Below are 14341 nucleotides of genomic sequence, written 5' to 3' on the forward strand. Positions count from 1 at the left end.
CACGGTACGGTTCACTGAACAACATGACTCTTCTTTGTAGATGTTCTAAAACAGTGGTTCTCAATCAGGTACACAGAGGTCTTACAAGGGTACATCAACTCATCTAGATATTTGCCTAGTTTTACAACAGGCTACATTAAAAGCACTAACAGTCAGTACAAACTAAAATTTCATACAGACAGTGACTTTTTTATACTTCTCTATATACTATACACTGAAAAGTAAGTACAATATTTGAATTCCAGTTGATTTATTATATAATTACACCGGACCCTCGCTAGAACGCGGGATTTGGGATTCATGCACGGTACTGCATTAACGCGGGAACAGCGTTAAAATGAATTGCAATTAAAGTAATTAAATTTGGGATCCGTGGCCGCAACCACGTTATATGCGAATTCGCGCTATATAGACGCGCATTCTAGCGAGGGTCCGGTGTATATCATAAAAATAAGACAGCCAGCAATTTTTCAGTAATAGCGTGCTGTGCACTTTTGTATTTTTATGTCTGATTTTTGTAAGCAAATAGTTTTTAAGTTGGGTGAAATTTCAGGGTACACAAGACAAATCAGACTCCGGAAAGGGGTACAGTAGTCTGGAAAGGTTGAGAGCCACTGTTCTAAAAAAACCCCCAACATACAGTCTATTCTTGAAGATAATAACCATAATGTGTATAAGGATGCTATCCAGATACTGTGATCTTTGTTATGGTGGTTTCAGTATTCAACTTCAGTTTTCTTTGACTTAGGGAAGGGACCTTCCTAAAGTCTTGCAATGTAAATTATGGATCATTTACACTGCATTTCACCCAGATCCACATCACTTTGGAAAAATAGGTGACAGTTGTCACAACCTGGTCCAGTCTCATTCTCTAGACTGACACTAATTTGTTGTAATGGAATCCAACTGCCCAATCCCATGTGCTGAGAAACCACCTGGGTCTGGATAGTGACTGGTCACAATTCCTAGTTCTGGGGGTCTTGGGTTCAGTCCCTCTGTTTGACAGCGGGGACCCCCACCAAGTCCAGCTGCCTGGACCCTGGAACTAGTACCGTAGCCCTCCCAAGCCCCCCAGTTGTTTAGACATGTTCCCCTCCCTCCCCACACCCCAGAATTAATGTGGCAGTGTGAGCTCTGGTTTCCTGCATCCTTCAGGGACCACATGGCAGTAAAGCGTGGAAACACAGGCTTAGCAAAGGAATTTCGTAGCCTGGTCTAAACTGGGGGAGTGGGCGGGGGGGAATTGATCTAAGTTACGCAACGTTAGCTACGTGAATAACGTAGCTAAAGTCGACGTACTTAGATCTACTTACCGCAGTGTCTTCACTGTAGTAAGTCAACGGCTGATGCTCCCCCGTCGACTCCACCTACACTTCTCGCTCCGGTGGAATACCGGAGTCGACGGAAGAGTGCTCAGTGGCTGATTTATCACGCCTACACTAGACTCGATAAATCGACCCCTGCTGGATCGTAATGTAGACATGCCCTAAGACTGACACACTCTCATACTCACTCTCCTTACGCTTAGAAAGCACAAGAGAGTTACAGATAAATGGAAAACAAGCTACTGAATGCAATCCTTTTCTGTCTGATCTCAGCCCTTTCTGTGAGTCTCTCTATTTAATTCATGTCCATTAAGGAGGCAAGGTCCCTTCTTCTGTGCAAGGGTGGCAGAGCCTGCCCAAAAGTGTGGGGGGGCGGGGCCCCCTGCCCTTCCTCTTCTGCCTGAGGCCCTGCCCCCAGCGAAGCAAGAAGCCGGAGCAGGCCAGGAGCTATGGACCCAGGGCAGGAGGGTCCACAGTTCCCTACAACTGCCTATGCGCTGCACATGGCTCTTACCTGGCCCTGGCTCTGGTTGGGGGGGCTGCAGCTGGACTATGGTAAAAGCCACGTGGGCAGCTGTGGGATGGGGTGGACCCTCCTGCTCTGGGCGGGGGGGCCCTGTGGGATGGGGACATGGGCGGGGAGCTGCTCTTGACTCCCCCCACCCCCCACTACCTGAGGCAGGTAGAGAGTCCATGGCCCCCACAGCTTCCCAGGCTCCCTGGCAAGGCTCCGGCTCCTGGCCTGGCCGGGAGGGGGGGAGGTGGGACCACTACCAAAGTGGATAGTCCAGGCCTCCCAGCTTTTTAAAAGTGGGAGGGCCATGGCCCCCTGGCCCCTCCTATATTGGTGCTTCTGCTTCTGGGTCTTCTGTTTGACTTGAAGAAGCACATCTTTTAAAATAGTCTTTGCCCTTCTGTCAGATAGGCAAATGAGGAAACTGCAGCTCTTCAAGCCATGTGCTCAGGCTAGGGAGGAATCCAGCTCCCCTTTCTCCCCAAACAGGTTTCTGTGCAGAGACTACCTGCAAGGCCTTGCAGATAGGAACCCATTGTTCCACCTGGGGAGGATCATTCAATGCTGATGGCCTCTTGATTGCTTTGTCACACTTCCCACACGTAGCTCTTCACTACATGTCAGCGTCCTGCTATCTAGTGGGTGATCCAATTCAGAATGACTGTAATAAGTGCAAACAGTGTTCATAAAACCAATTCAAAACTGGACACATCCATTCCCCAAACTATCATAACAATCATTTGCTTTTTGGCAAGATAAAAAGCACTTGGTTTATGGTTGCCTTTTGGTTAAGTAATAACATAAAACATTTTTTCTTTATTGTAGAATAGCAGAGAACAAAATGTGCCAGCTATGTTTGGCATGAGAAACTCTCTTGTGCTGTTCCAGTGTATATGTAATATTGTAGCAGCTCAGCTGTGCTCATCTAGTGAATTAATATTGAAGTCCTGGTCATGTTTGTGAATTTTTGTTTCCCCCCCCTTGCAGATAAAGTGGATGATCCTATGTGTGAGGTTCAGATTTCAAGGATGTTGGAGCTCCCATGCCTCTATAGAGAAGTTTATGATAAGCCTTTCAAAATCCCAGAGGAGGCACAGAGGTAAACAGGATACTGATGTTGGTGTCCAGCTAGGTGTGAAATACCCACACCCCTTAGCAGAACTGAATGTGGATCTCCATCGTGGAGATGAATGTCATGGTAACCAGATTAAAAGCAAAGGCTGTTGTGCAGTGTGCTTTTGCACTGGAAAAGGCTGCCCTTTGGATTTTCATGGCCAAGATCTTTTGGGGCGGGAGACCAAAACAGGAAACATTAGAAGACATCTCCCATTAACCCCACCTCTGCACATACACAACTAAAAGTATGAACTAATTTCTTTGGAGGGTACAGCCCTTTGACACAACATTCTTTGCTCCAGCCACTGATGTGATACTACAGCAAATGTGAGAGTCTGTAAAAACAGCTAGTGAGGAATATGGACCGTTCCTGAATGTGATGAAAACAAAATGCATATGTGTTGACACAGCTAACAAAAACAGGATGCAGGTGGGCATGATGATTAACGGAGAAGTTGTAGAGGCAGTAGATTAATTTAATTATCTGAGATCATATATATCCAACCAGAGAGGCTGTTCCAAGGAAGAAAACTAAGGATTGGCTTGCTAAGCTATGGGCCTCCCTTAAGTGTGGAAAAAATATGGCATCTCAATGTATAAAGGTCTGACTGGTGAAAAGCCTAACTTTCTCCATAGAGATTTATGGATGTGAATCATGGGAAGCTTTACTGCTGACAGGAAAAAATGTAAGCTTTTGAAATGTGGTGCTGGCAAAGGCTCTTGCATGAAGACAAATACCTGTGTTCGAAATATTATTGGAGAGAAGCAGACCCTAGTGTCGGAAATCAACAGATGCAAACTTATGTCCTTTGATCATATTAGGCATAGAGATGGAAATAACCTTGAAAAAGTTATTATGGAAGGAATGGTGGAGGGTTGTTGTAGGGGATGAGCATCAAGGAGATGGATGGATGGTGTGTGGCAGATCACTGGAAATTCAGCTGCTGAGTGCTTGCAGTTAGTGATGGATTGTGAAGGTTTCCAAGAATTCTGTTATAATGTCACCAATATTCAGCCATGAATCAATGGATTTACATACTTACAGCTCCTTAGAAATTGTGAAAGAGGGGAGGCGTGTGTATGTGTCACTCACACCCAGGACTTGTCTATACTACAGATGTTTGCTGGCATAGTTATGCTGGCAGAGTCCCATGGTTGGAGACGCAGCGTAAGCCGACAGGATTTCTTCTGCCAGCATAGCTGAACAACAACACAAGCTCTCTTCTATTGGCAGAGGTGCATGTACACCTGGGGGAGAGGGGTTGCTCCCAGTGCAATGCTGTGTCAAAAAAGCTAATCACTATTCCTCGGTCTATACATCCAAGGGTAGGAATAGGGAGGTATTTTATCTGTGATTTTTTTTTTTTTTTAAACTGTGAGGGTGATTCACCATTAGAACAAACTACCAAGGAGTGTGATGGATTCTCCATCTCTCTTGAAGTCTTCAAGTCAAGACTAGGTGCCCTTCTAGAAGATAATCTTTAGCTAGATGCAAGTTACTGGAATCCATACAGGGCTAAGTAGGTGAAACTTAATGCCCTGTGATATACAGGAAGTCAGACGAGATGATTTGATGGTCCTTCTGGTCTTGAACTCTACGAATATTTTGTGATCAGCCTACATCAATCTAGCAACAAAAATGTAATGCTTTTAGAAAGGAGGATTCCTAGCTCTCTCAACTGGTGTAAAGCGCCTGTTTCTAGCCCTGATGGGTTGAAAGAGAGCAGATATTTAGACCTGTCACTGGTCCAGGAAGGAATGTCATCCTGTGCCTCAGATCTGCGTAACTTTGGGGGTAGACATTCCTCGTTTTGGTTTTGGGGATTGGGCGTGGAGAGAGAGTAAAGGAGAAAATAGTGTTTTTCTAGCAGAGTTAAGTGGGGAAAAAGACAACTTGTAATTCTTCCCCCAAGTTTAAGATGTTAGTAGTACTTGTGAGGAAAATATGGGTTAGCATCAGAAGGAAGTTGCAAAATGAATACAATTTGTTTTCCTACTCTGTGTGAGCATCTCTATAAATGGTCAAGATTTTCAACAATGGGCGCCTAAACAAGTAGCTGGATCTCAAAAGTGCTGAGCACCCAGCAGCTTCCATGGACTAGAATCAGAAGCTTTATTCCATCAGAAAGCTATGAATCCCCCTTTCCAATGGTCTGAGATCTTTGTTTCTTGACACCATAGATCATGAGAGATCAGACCTTAAAATCACAACATTATTATATCGCCTGTCTTCTATGGGAGCTGCCGAATACTTGGCACACATGAAAATCAGGCTGTTTATTTTGGTGCCTAAATAAGGATGTAGTGGTGAGATTTTTCAAGAGCACCTAACGAAGTACCCAAGGATAGCTCAGTGTGGGAGGGATAGCTCAGTGGTTTGAGCATTGGCCTACTAAACTCAGGGTTGTGAGCTCAATCCTTGAGGGGGTTATTTAGGGAACTGGGGTAAAAATCTGTCTGGGGATTGGTCCTGCTTTGAGCAGGGGGTTGGACTAGATACCTCCTGAGGTCCCTTCCAACCCTGAGATTCTATGATTCTATTGACTTCTGCTTAGGCACATTTGAAAATCCCACCCTCTGAACTGGTGCCTGTTTTTGAAAAACTTGGCTATGTACTTTTTGTTTTGTGACAAAAGCTTTGTATTCCTATAGTGCCCCAGGTGGTCTGAACCTTAGAAGCTCAATTGACTTGCTGAGCGAGAAAGTGAAAGACTTCTTATTGGAGAACAGAATTCAGACCTTTTACCAACAGGAGCTGGAAACAGTTGACGATTTGGTGTCATTGGCCAGTCAGCCTGTGTCCAGGACTGACTCTCAGCAGGTAAGTGCAGTAATTGCTGGCTTTTGATTGCTGAGTAGGAAAATAGTGCTTCATGCTTGCTATCAGATTTGTGCAAGTGGAAATGTTTTGGGTTTTCAACCATTTCTGCACATTTAGGTGCCAATTCCTGACCTTTAGCTATAGGCATGAATTATTGACAATACCTGGGAAGCCCTGTAACTTTAGGCATTTAAAATGGACTGGAGAGCAGAGCCGGAAAACTCTATTGTAGGGAACCATATTATGCTTGCTGCAGGGGTGTACTACATAATCTAATAAAGGCTCTGTTCAAACTCTAACTTTCATAGATCTATGAAAACTAGATACACAGTGGAAATAACCGTGTATGAGATCTCTTGAAGGCACTGGTTTCAGAGTGGTAGCCGTGTTAGTCTGTATCAGCAAAAAGAACGAGGAGTACTTGTGGCACTTTAGAGACTAACACATTTATTTGAGCATAAGCTTTCATGGGCTAAAGCCCACTTCATGAGATGTATGCAGTGGAAAATACAGTAGTAAGATATATATACACCTGTATCCAGATATAACGCGACCGGATATAACACGAATTCGGATATAACGTGGTAAAGCAGTGCTCCGGGGGGGTGGGGCTGCGCACTTCGGCGGATCAAAGCAAGTTCGATATAACACGGTTTCACCTATAATGCGGTAAGATTCTTTGGCTCCCGAGGACAGCGTTATATGGGGGTAGAGGGGTGTGTGTGTGTATGTGTATATATATATATATATATATATATATGGTGGGCTATTATCAGCAGGAGGAAAAAAAAACTTTTGTAGTGATAATCAGGATGGCCCATTTCAAACAGTTGACAAGAAGGTGTGAGTAACAGTAGGGGGGAAATTAACATGGGGAAATAGTTTTTTAGTTTATGTAATGACTCATCCACTCCCAGTCTTTATTCAAGCCTAATTTAATGGTGTCCAATTTGCAAATTAATTCTAGTTCTGCAACTTCTCGTTGGAGTCTGGTTTTGAAGTTTTTTTGTTGAATAATTGCGACTTTTAGGTCTATAATTGAGTGACCAGGGAGGTTGAAGTGTTCTCCAACTTGTTTTTGAATGTTATAATTCTTGACATCTGATTTGTGTCCATTTATTCTTTTGCATAGAGACTGTCCGGTTTGGCCAATGTACATGGCAGAGGGGCATTGCTGGCACATGATGGCATCTGTCACATTGGTAGATGTGCAGGTAAACGAGCCTCTGATAGTGTGGCTGATGTGATTAGGTCCTATGATAGTGTCCCCTGAATAGATATGTGGACAGAGTTGGCAATGGGCTTTGTTGCAAGGATAGGTTCCTGGGATAGTGTTTTTATTATGTGGTGTGTGGTTGCTGGTGAGTATTTACTTCAGGCTGGGGGGGCTGTCTGTAAGTGAGGACTGGCCTGTCTCCCAAGATCTGTCAGAGTGAGGGATTGTCCTTCAGGATAGGTTGTAGATCCTTGATGATGCGCTAGAGAGGTTTTAGTTGGGGGCTGAAGGTGACGGCTAGTGGTGTTCTGTTACTTTTTTTGTTGGGCCTGCCCTGTAGTAGGTGACTTCTGGGTACTCTTTTGGCTCTGTCAATCTGTTTCTTCACTTCAGCAGGTGGGTATTGTAGTTTTAAGAATGCTTGATAGAGATCTTGTAGGTGTTTGTCTCTGTCTGAGGGGTTGGAGCAAATGCAGTTGTATCTTAGAGCTTGGCTATAGACAATGGATCGTGTGGTGTGGTCTGGATGAAAGCTGGAGGCATGTAGGTAAGTATAGCGGTCAGTAGGTTTCCAGTATAGGGTGGTGTTTATGTGACCATTGCTTATTAGCACTGTAGTGTCCAGGAAGTGGATCTCTTGTGTGGACTGGTCCGGGCTGAGGTTGATGGTGGGATGGAAATTGTTGAAATCATGGTGGAATTCCTCAAGGGCTTCTTTTCCATGTATCCAGAGGATGAAGATGTCCTCAATGTAGCGCAAGTAGAGTAGGGACGTTAGGGGACGAGAGCTGAGGAAGCGTTGTTCTAAGTCAGCCATAAAAATGTTGGCATACTGTGGGGCCATGCGGGTACCCATAGCAGTGCAGCTGACTTGAAGGTATACATTGTCCCCAAATGTGAAACAGTTGTGGGACATGCCTGGGTAGTGCTGAACTTGATCAAGGAGAGGATTGAAGCCCAATATATTAAAATAGGCTTAAACTTACAAAGGAGTGGGTGGACATCTGCTTCCTATTACAAGTTCTCCTTGTTGGACATCTCCAGTTGTGCAAGGCCAGGGTTGTGGGATGGAGCGGAGATCAGAAGCCTAGATCTAATTGGAGTCAGCTGTACATAAAGAAACTGAGAAATGGGACACTTTCCAATAATATGCTAGTATGGTCTCTGGTTCTCATTCTGATGCTGGCTAAATGGTAAAATGCGTGTGTAACATGCTGAAAATGTTATCATATTGAGATAAAAATCACAGGCCAGATTTTCAACTGGTATAAATTGCTGTCTCTCCATTGAAGTTAATGGAGCTATACTAATTTACATGAATTGAGGCTCTGGCCCATGTACATATATAATTAAATCCTCAGCTGTGTTACTAATAACAGCTGAGAGTATTAAACCTGATTATTAGTAAAGTTGATTCACTTTTGCATTTCACTGTCCATAGACAGGGAAAACTGCATTGATCAGTTTCACTTTCTGGTGTGCTAGCATAAAACTCTGGTTTTAGATTTGCAACACTGTAGAGAGACATTTAAATCTGAAAAAACTTCTTCATTGAATTCAAATAATAATGAAAACTACCCCCCACTGTTTTGTAAACTGCTTTCTAGTGGTTGCTTCCTGGAGACCATTTATTTTCTTTTTCCTCTTTTATTAAAGGAGCTTTTGTTGTTGTGGTATTTTTAACAAAGCAAAGAAGAATGAATATTAACAGGAGGCCTGACAGTCTGTGCTAGAGAAACCGGTACAAGAACATCAAACACAGGATTGGGCATAAACTTTTTCCAAACCAGCTAAAAATAATTCAAACTAAAAGTTTATAACCATCTGGATTCTAGAAAGGAATGATAATTTTGACTAAGGATGAAAAGTCACAGCATTTGTAGAAGGAACAGGATAAATGGTTTACAAAAGCCATTCAGAGTACGGAAAGGTGTGTTTAAAGGGCCCATCACAGTCGAGTCCTAATGGGGGAGGAGTGAAGGAGTTGCACTGGGTGGTCATAATATAAATCCCTGTTGCTGCAGCTCTCAGTGCAAGTGACTTTTATAAATCCCAGGGAGTCAGATACCCAGTCATTCCTCCTGAAAAACAGCATTTCTCCCAGATGCTTTTCACCATTAATCCACCTTACAAAGTGTTTGTTTGTAAAAAGGAAAACCTGCAGTTGTTCTGTGATGTACACATCTTCAGACCTGCTCCTGCTAATGCCCATTTGTAAGAGCATTAGATTGCCCATCTACTCAGTCATTGGACAGTGTCCATTTCTTGTAACCTGCAAAGGGCTGAGTGATCCTCAACAAAAAAGTCCAATGGGACTGACTCTCCATTGCCCTGGCAACCATTTGCACTAGTGCCAAGTGGCTATAAAGCCACTATAGAAGTGATTTTTATTTTTATTTTTTGTAATGTCTTGCATCAACTTGGCACCAGTGCAAATGATTACAGAAGGGATAGGGATATGGAGTTAAAGGGTTATAGAAAGATGCCCAAAATGTAAATCTACCAAGCACACCCTGATAAATGATATTTGTTTACTTCTTGCACTTAACCTAGACACTGTAGGACTCGGTTAGACTTTGATATATAATTGGTTTCTTTTGGTGAGTCTCATTCTCTAGCACAAGGTTGCAATGTTTAGAATTTTAAAGACTGAAAGGGCTTAGGTTTAAAAAAGTGTTTATTTAATAAACTGATACTCATATTGGTTCTTGCTAACAACATTGTTTTAAAAAAACTTGGGGACCTTCCCCCCATAAGCGTTGCCCCTTCTGTTTGAGTTATATCACTTCCCCCATCAGTTGTTGAGGGAAAAAGTGAGTTTCAAAAATAGACAAGATAAATACTGCAGTGAGGATTACAAGCAGGAAGTAGAGACAAATGTCACCCAGTATTTAGCATGTCCACGAAGACCCCAAGTCCAGCTAAGAGTGCTACTTTGTTTGACAGAGGAACGAGAATTTGGTGGTTCTTTGAATGAAAATTATATATCAACTTTATCCATCCAGTTCCTGAACTGGAATAAATAGCTCCTTGGTGTGGCTCGCAACCAAGTGGCCGCAGTTGTATCATACTCTGTGGTTTAGTTTCCTGAGTTAAGCAGTTTTCTTTGCACTTCCTCCATTATGAAGCTGTACAGTGCGCTATTTTAATAACACCATCCCACTTGGTAATATGTCACTAGTTTGGACAGCTCTTTTGGAATTGTGCTTTCCAGATCTGTCTGTTTATACTTTTCTTCGACTGATTATAACATCAAGGTCAACAGGGACAAATACTTAGAACAAAGAATTTAAAATGCTGTTTATATTTACTCCAGGCCTGGGTTTCTTGTGTGTCCTGCCTCTTGCATATACTTGATACTCATGTGCTGGTCTATCAGCTTCCTGGCATAGATTTATGTCCCCCTGTTGAGACAGTAGTGCAGATATGATAACAAGATGACGTTAGGCCTGACAAGCCAAGTTTCTCTTACTGAACTTGTCACCCGCTCTAAGCCCAGCCTTAAGCACTGTGGGAAAAGCAAAGAGAAGTCGACACAAACAATATAACGTGCCATTATATCAGGATATCTTAATACCCCCAGGTGTGCTGTGTCTTCAACACTCCTCTCAAGCAGAGAGGATAATCCGTGCACCACTGCACACCTTGACCTGTTATTGCTTGGATAACTTTTTTGAAAGGCATAAGATGAGAATAACTGGCTACACAAATTCCAGCCTGTGGTGCAATGTGAGGCTGGGAGGATGTGATTAAAGCACAGAATTGACAGACTTGGATTCTGTTGCTGGCTCTGCCACAAGCGCCATGTGTGACCTGGGGAAGTCATTATTTAAACTCTGCCTCTGTTTCCCATGTGTAGAATAGAGAGAGTGGCCTAAGCAAAAGTGACGGGCGATTTTGGATGCCTCCATTTTTAGGCACTCAACTTGACATACCCTAAAGGGACCTGATTTTCAGATCCCCGTGTTCTTAGCACTTTTCTGAAATCTGGCCTCTTTTTTTAATATGTCTCAAGTTGAGCACCCGAAAAAAATCTCGTCATTTTGACAGTGTAGCCCAGTAATCTTGCCTCGCTCACGTGGAAACGATGAGGATTAAGAATCTGATCCAAAGCCCACAGAAGTCAATAGGATTCTGTTTCCGGTGCTTTCGATCAGGATGTGAATCACTAATGTTCACAAAATGCCTTGAGACCCTCTGATGTGCTGCTCTATAGAGGGATAAAGTATTATTAGATGAGTCGTTCTGCAGGACTTCACAACGTTAACGGCTACCTTTTATCTCTCCAATTGTCAAGCCTTCCTCCTGCTTCAGGAGGAGGGGCAGGGATGTGATATCATGCAGGGTTACCTGCCCAGAGATTCCTTGTCCGATTTGTTATTTGTTATAACCTCGTACATGCACATAGTGCTGTACAGTTGGTGCACTTGTACCAAAGAAAACTCAATCCCTGCCTATAAGAGCTTAGTCCAGTGGCACAAATGGGATACTAAACATCCCGATACCAAAAAGTGTATGGTCACTGTAGCTGTAATGTTTTGTGGAATAGGCATGGGGTGTCTTTGGAGGACAAGAGCTGAAGGGTTTGGACATACATTGAGAGGCTTATTCCAAGCAGCCTGAATGGCATGAAACGAAGCACAGTCTGGAATAGGAGAAAGCCTATAGCAGAGACACCTGGGTGGTAGGTTGGAGGAGGTAAGGCCACAGATGCAGGCAAGAGAGGTTTTAGGGATTCCTTTGAAAGTGAAGTCCCTTTTTGTGGAAGACAGAAGAAGGGATTGGGGGAAGCAAATGAAAACGGGCTTTTGGCAGAGGTGTCTGAGATGGTCTGGAAAGTCCGGAACAGGGGAGGAGTTTGCAGTAATGAAGAAAATTACCAAACCATGAACCAAGTCCAAGGGTGAAGAGGAAGGGACGCATTCTGGGACACTTTATAGAGAAAAATGGCTGATTCCTTCCTGTTCCTGAGTTCCCCTGTAATTTTCTGTGCCAATGCCCTTCTACCTTCCAGGGGGCCTACTGAGTCCCCTGGAAGGGCGGCTGTCCCAGGGAATACTTGTTTTAGGCCTGTTCAAAGTGTGTCAAAGAGGCTTCGATAAGCAGGAACTGTTGCTTTTTTTCTTTCATTCCAAAGCCTATTTCTGTTTGTTCAATTCTATCAATCTCTCGGCACACATCCTGAATAATTCTCTTTCAGTATCCATCCAAGCTGAGCCACGTGTCAGCTTACACGGAGCATGTTCCTAATTATCTCCCTCTGATGGGATGTCAGCATTAGACCAAACTGAATAATTATCACACTCCTTTGGAGATGTTTCTCTCTCTCTTTGATTCCCTGATTCATTGCTTTCACATTAAAAATTGATCAGCACCTTGCAAGAGGCAATTACTTTGCTAGCAGTTTCTCCTGTTGTTGAAGGTTTATTCCAGCATCTAGAAGGGCAATGTTTCTTCCCTTTTGTGGAGGGGTGTGTGTGGGAGGGGGGAGTGGGGAGGCTGTGCATTCCTGTGAGAAACCTAATAATTGCCCAATTTCCCTTATTTCAGTCTCAAACCCATCCGTCCAGACCTCAGATAAAAAAGCCACTAAGGGCTTGTCTTCACTAACAGGGAACTCGATGCTGCTGCAATCGATCCAGTGAAGACCCTCTAAATCGATGGCAGAGTGCTCTCTAGTCGACCCTGGTACTCCACCTCTCCAAGAAGAGTAAGGGAAGTCGATTGGAGAGTGTCTTCTGTCGACACAGCGCAGTGAAGACACCGGGGTAAGTCGACCTAAGCTACGTTGACTGAATCCAGCTACATTATTCACGTAGCTGGAGTAGCGTAACTTAGATCGACATACCCCGGTAGTGAAGACAAGTCCTTGAGGTGCTTCCTCAGTTGGCCAGAAGGGTCGCTGTAAAGCAAAGCAAGTTTTTCTCTACACCCAAAAAAAGGTGCCACATTGTGAACACGATGCTTCCAGCCAGTAAGGGCGTGAGAGACGGGTCATTGAAACAGTCTGCTTGCATAAAAGGGAGTTGTCTGAAAGAGAGAAGGGATGGGAATGATGGGTTCTTCTTCGAGAGATGTCCCTGTGGGTGCTCCACTCCAGGTGTTGGTGCGTCCCTGCGCCTTTGCTCGGAGATATTTGTAGCAGTACTCGTATCGGCTACGCATGTGCAGAGCCTCCCCCCTACCCCCGCCCCACTCTGAGTCTAGCTTAATAGTACACATGCGCGGCCGGTCTCCTCAGTTCCTTCTCTACCGTCCCGGCCTGAGACAGAGCTCAGTAGACTCATTAAGAAATTCTTTCCTCTGGTTACAGTTGCCTTCTAGTTAGTTAGTTTGTTATTAGTTCGTTGTCAGTTATAATTAGTTATCGCTTCTATCTGTTACAAGGGAAAAAAAAAAATCGTTCCTGTCAGCCGCAGCCACTTCAGACATACCTGGCTCCACAGGCTTTAGGCGCTGCTCTACCTGCAAGGAGGCTACCCCTCTGTCAGATGGCCATTCACAATGCATAAAATGTTTGGGGGAGACCCACATTCCCCAAAGATGTGCCCACTGCAGCAAACTTAGCTCCAGGGCACGGAAGGACAGGGAGCTTAGACTCAAACTGCTCCTCCTTCAGAAATCCCTGGGGTCAGTTTCGGACCCAGGCGCTGATTCCGGCTCCGCTGCCCGCCACAGCCCCCTGCCTCAAAGAAGCTCAAAAAAACTACAAAAAAAGGGCAACTTTCGTCACCAAAGAAGGTTATGAGACACAAAATCTCTTCAGGCAGATCAACAGTTTCCCTGCCTGTGCTCCCCCACTTGAGTACATTTGATGAGCTGGGCTCCTCCGGTACTGCGCAAAACCCGCCTGAGGCTGCGGCAGCGGCGTGAAGCTCCGGTGCCGAGGCTTCAGGCTTCCAGCTGCCTGCCTCTCTTTTGGCACCGACGGACGCAGTGCCAACATTCCACAACCTGCCTGAACCCCTGCAGGCTGATGTTGCTCTCCCGGCACCGGCCACGGCACCGACACCCGCGGAGCTGACTGGCAGTGAGCCAAGACTCAAAACACCGGCTCAGAGGAATGTCTCCTCTCTGCAACTTCCTCCTGCACAGCCTTCACCTCAAAGAGGAGCCTCAGCACTGCAATTCACTCAGTCAAGAGATCTGTTTGTGTCACCCATCCTGCAGTCACCCCTGCTGAATGCCTGCTTCTCTCCAATGGCTGCGTCAGGGTCTGAACAGCCTTCCTCCAGTGAGGAGGAAGCTGAACCACAGGGGGATTTTTCACAGTATCAAGACTCACATCCCCAGAGCCCAGTCAACAGAGGTCATAGAAAAATCCCATCATCCTATTCTCAGGATCCTGC

The 14341-nt window shown here is 44.6% G+C and overlaps 1 protein-coding gene across 9 annotated transcripts in view; it reads left to right on the forward strand.

The window, feature by feature from the left end:
* STN1 (STN1 subunit of CST complex) overlaps window positions 1-14341 on the forward strand; it is a 69089-nt gene that overhangs the window by 36921 nt on the left and 17827 nt on the right. For all 9 annotated transcript variants that reach the window (XM_034778008.1, XM_034778003.1, XM_034778004.1 and 6 more), the window contains 2 exons: window positions 2827-2938; window positions 5608-5776. In XM_034778008.1, the coding sequence (XP_034633899.1) occupies window positions 2827-2938; window positions 5608-5776 (281 nt within the window). The remainder of the gene's footprint in view (window positions 1-2826; window positions 2939-5607; window positions 5777-14341) is intronic.

Source organism: Trachemys scripta, chromosome 7, assembly GCF_013100865.1.
Source record: "Trachemys scripta elegans isolate TJP31775 chromosome 7, CAS_Tse_1.0, whole genome shotgun sequence".
In the NCBI taxonomy this organism is placed as follows: domain Eukaryota; kingdom Metazoa; phylum Chordata; order Testudines; family Emydidae; genus Trachemys; species Trachemys scripta.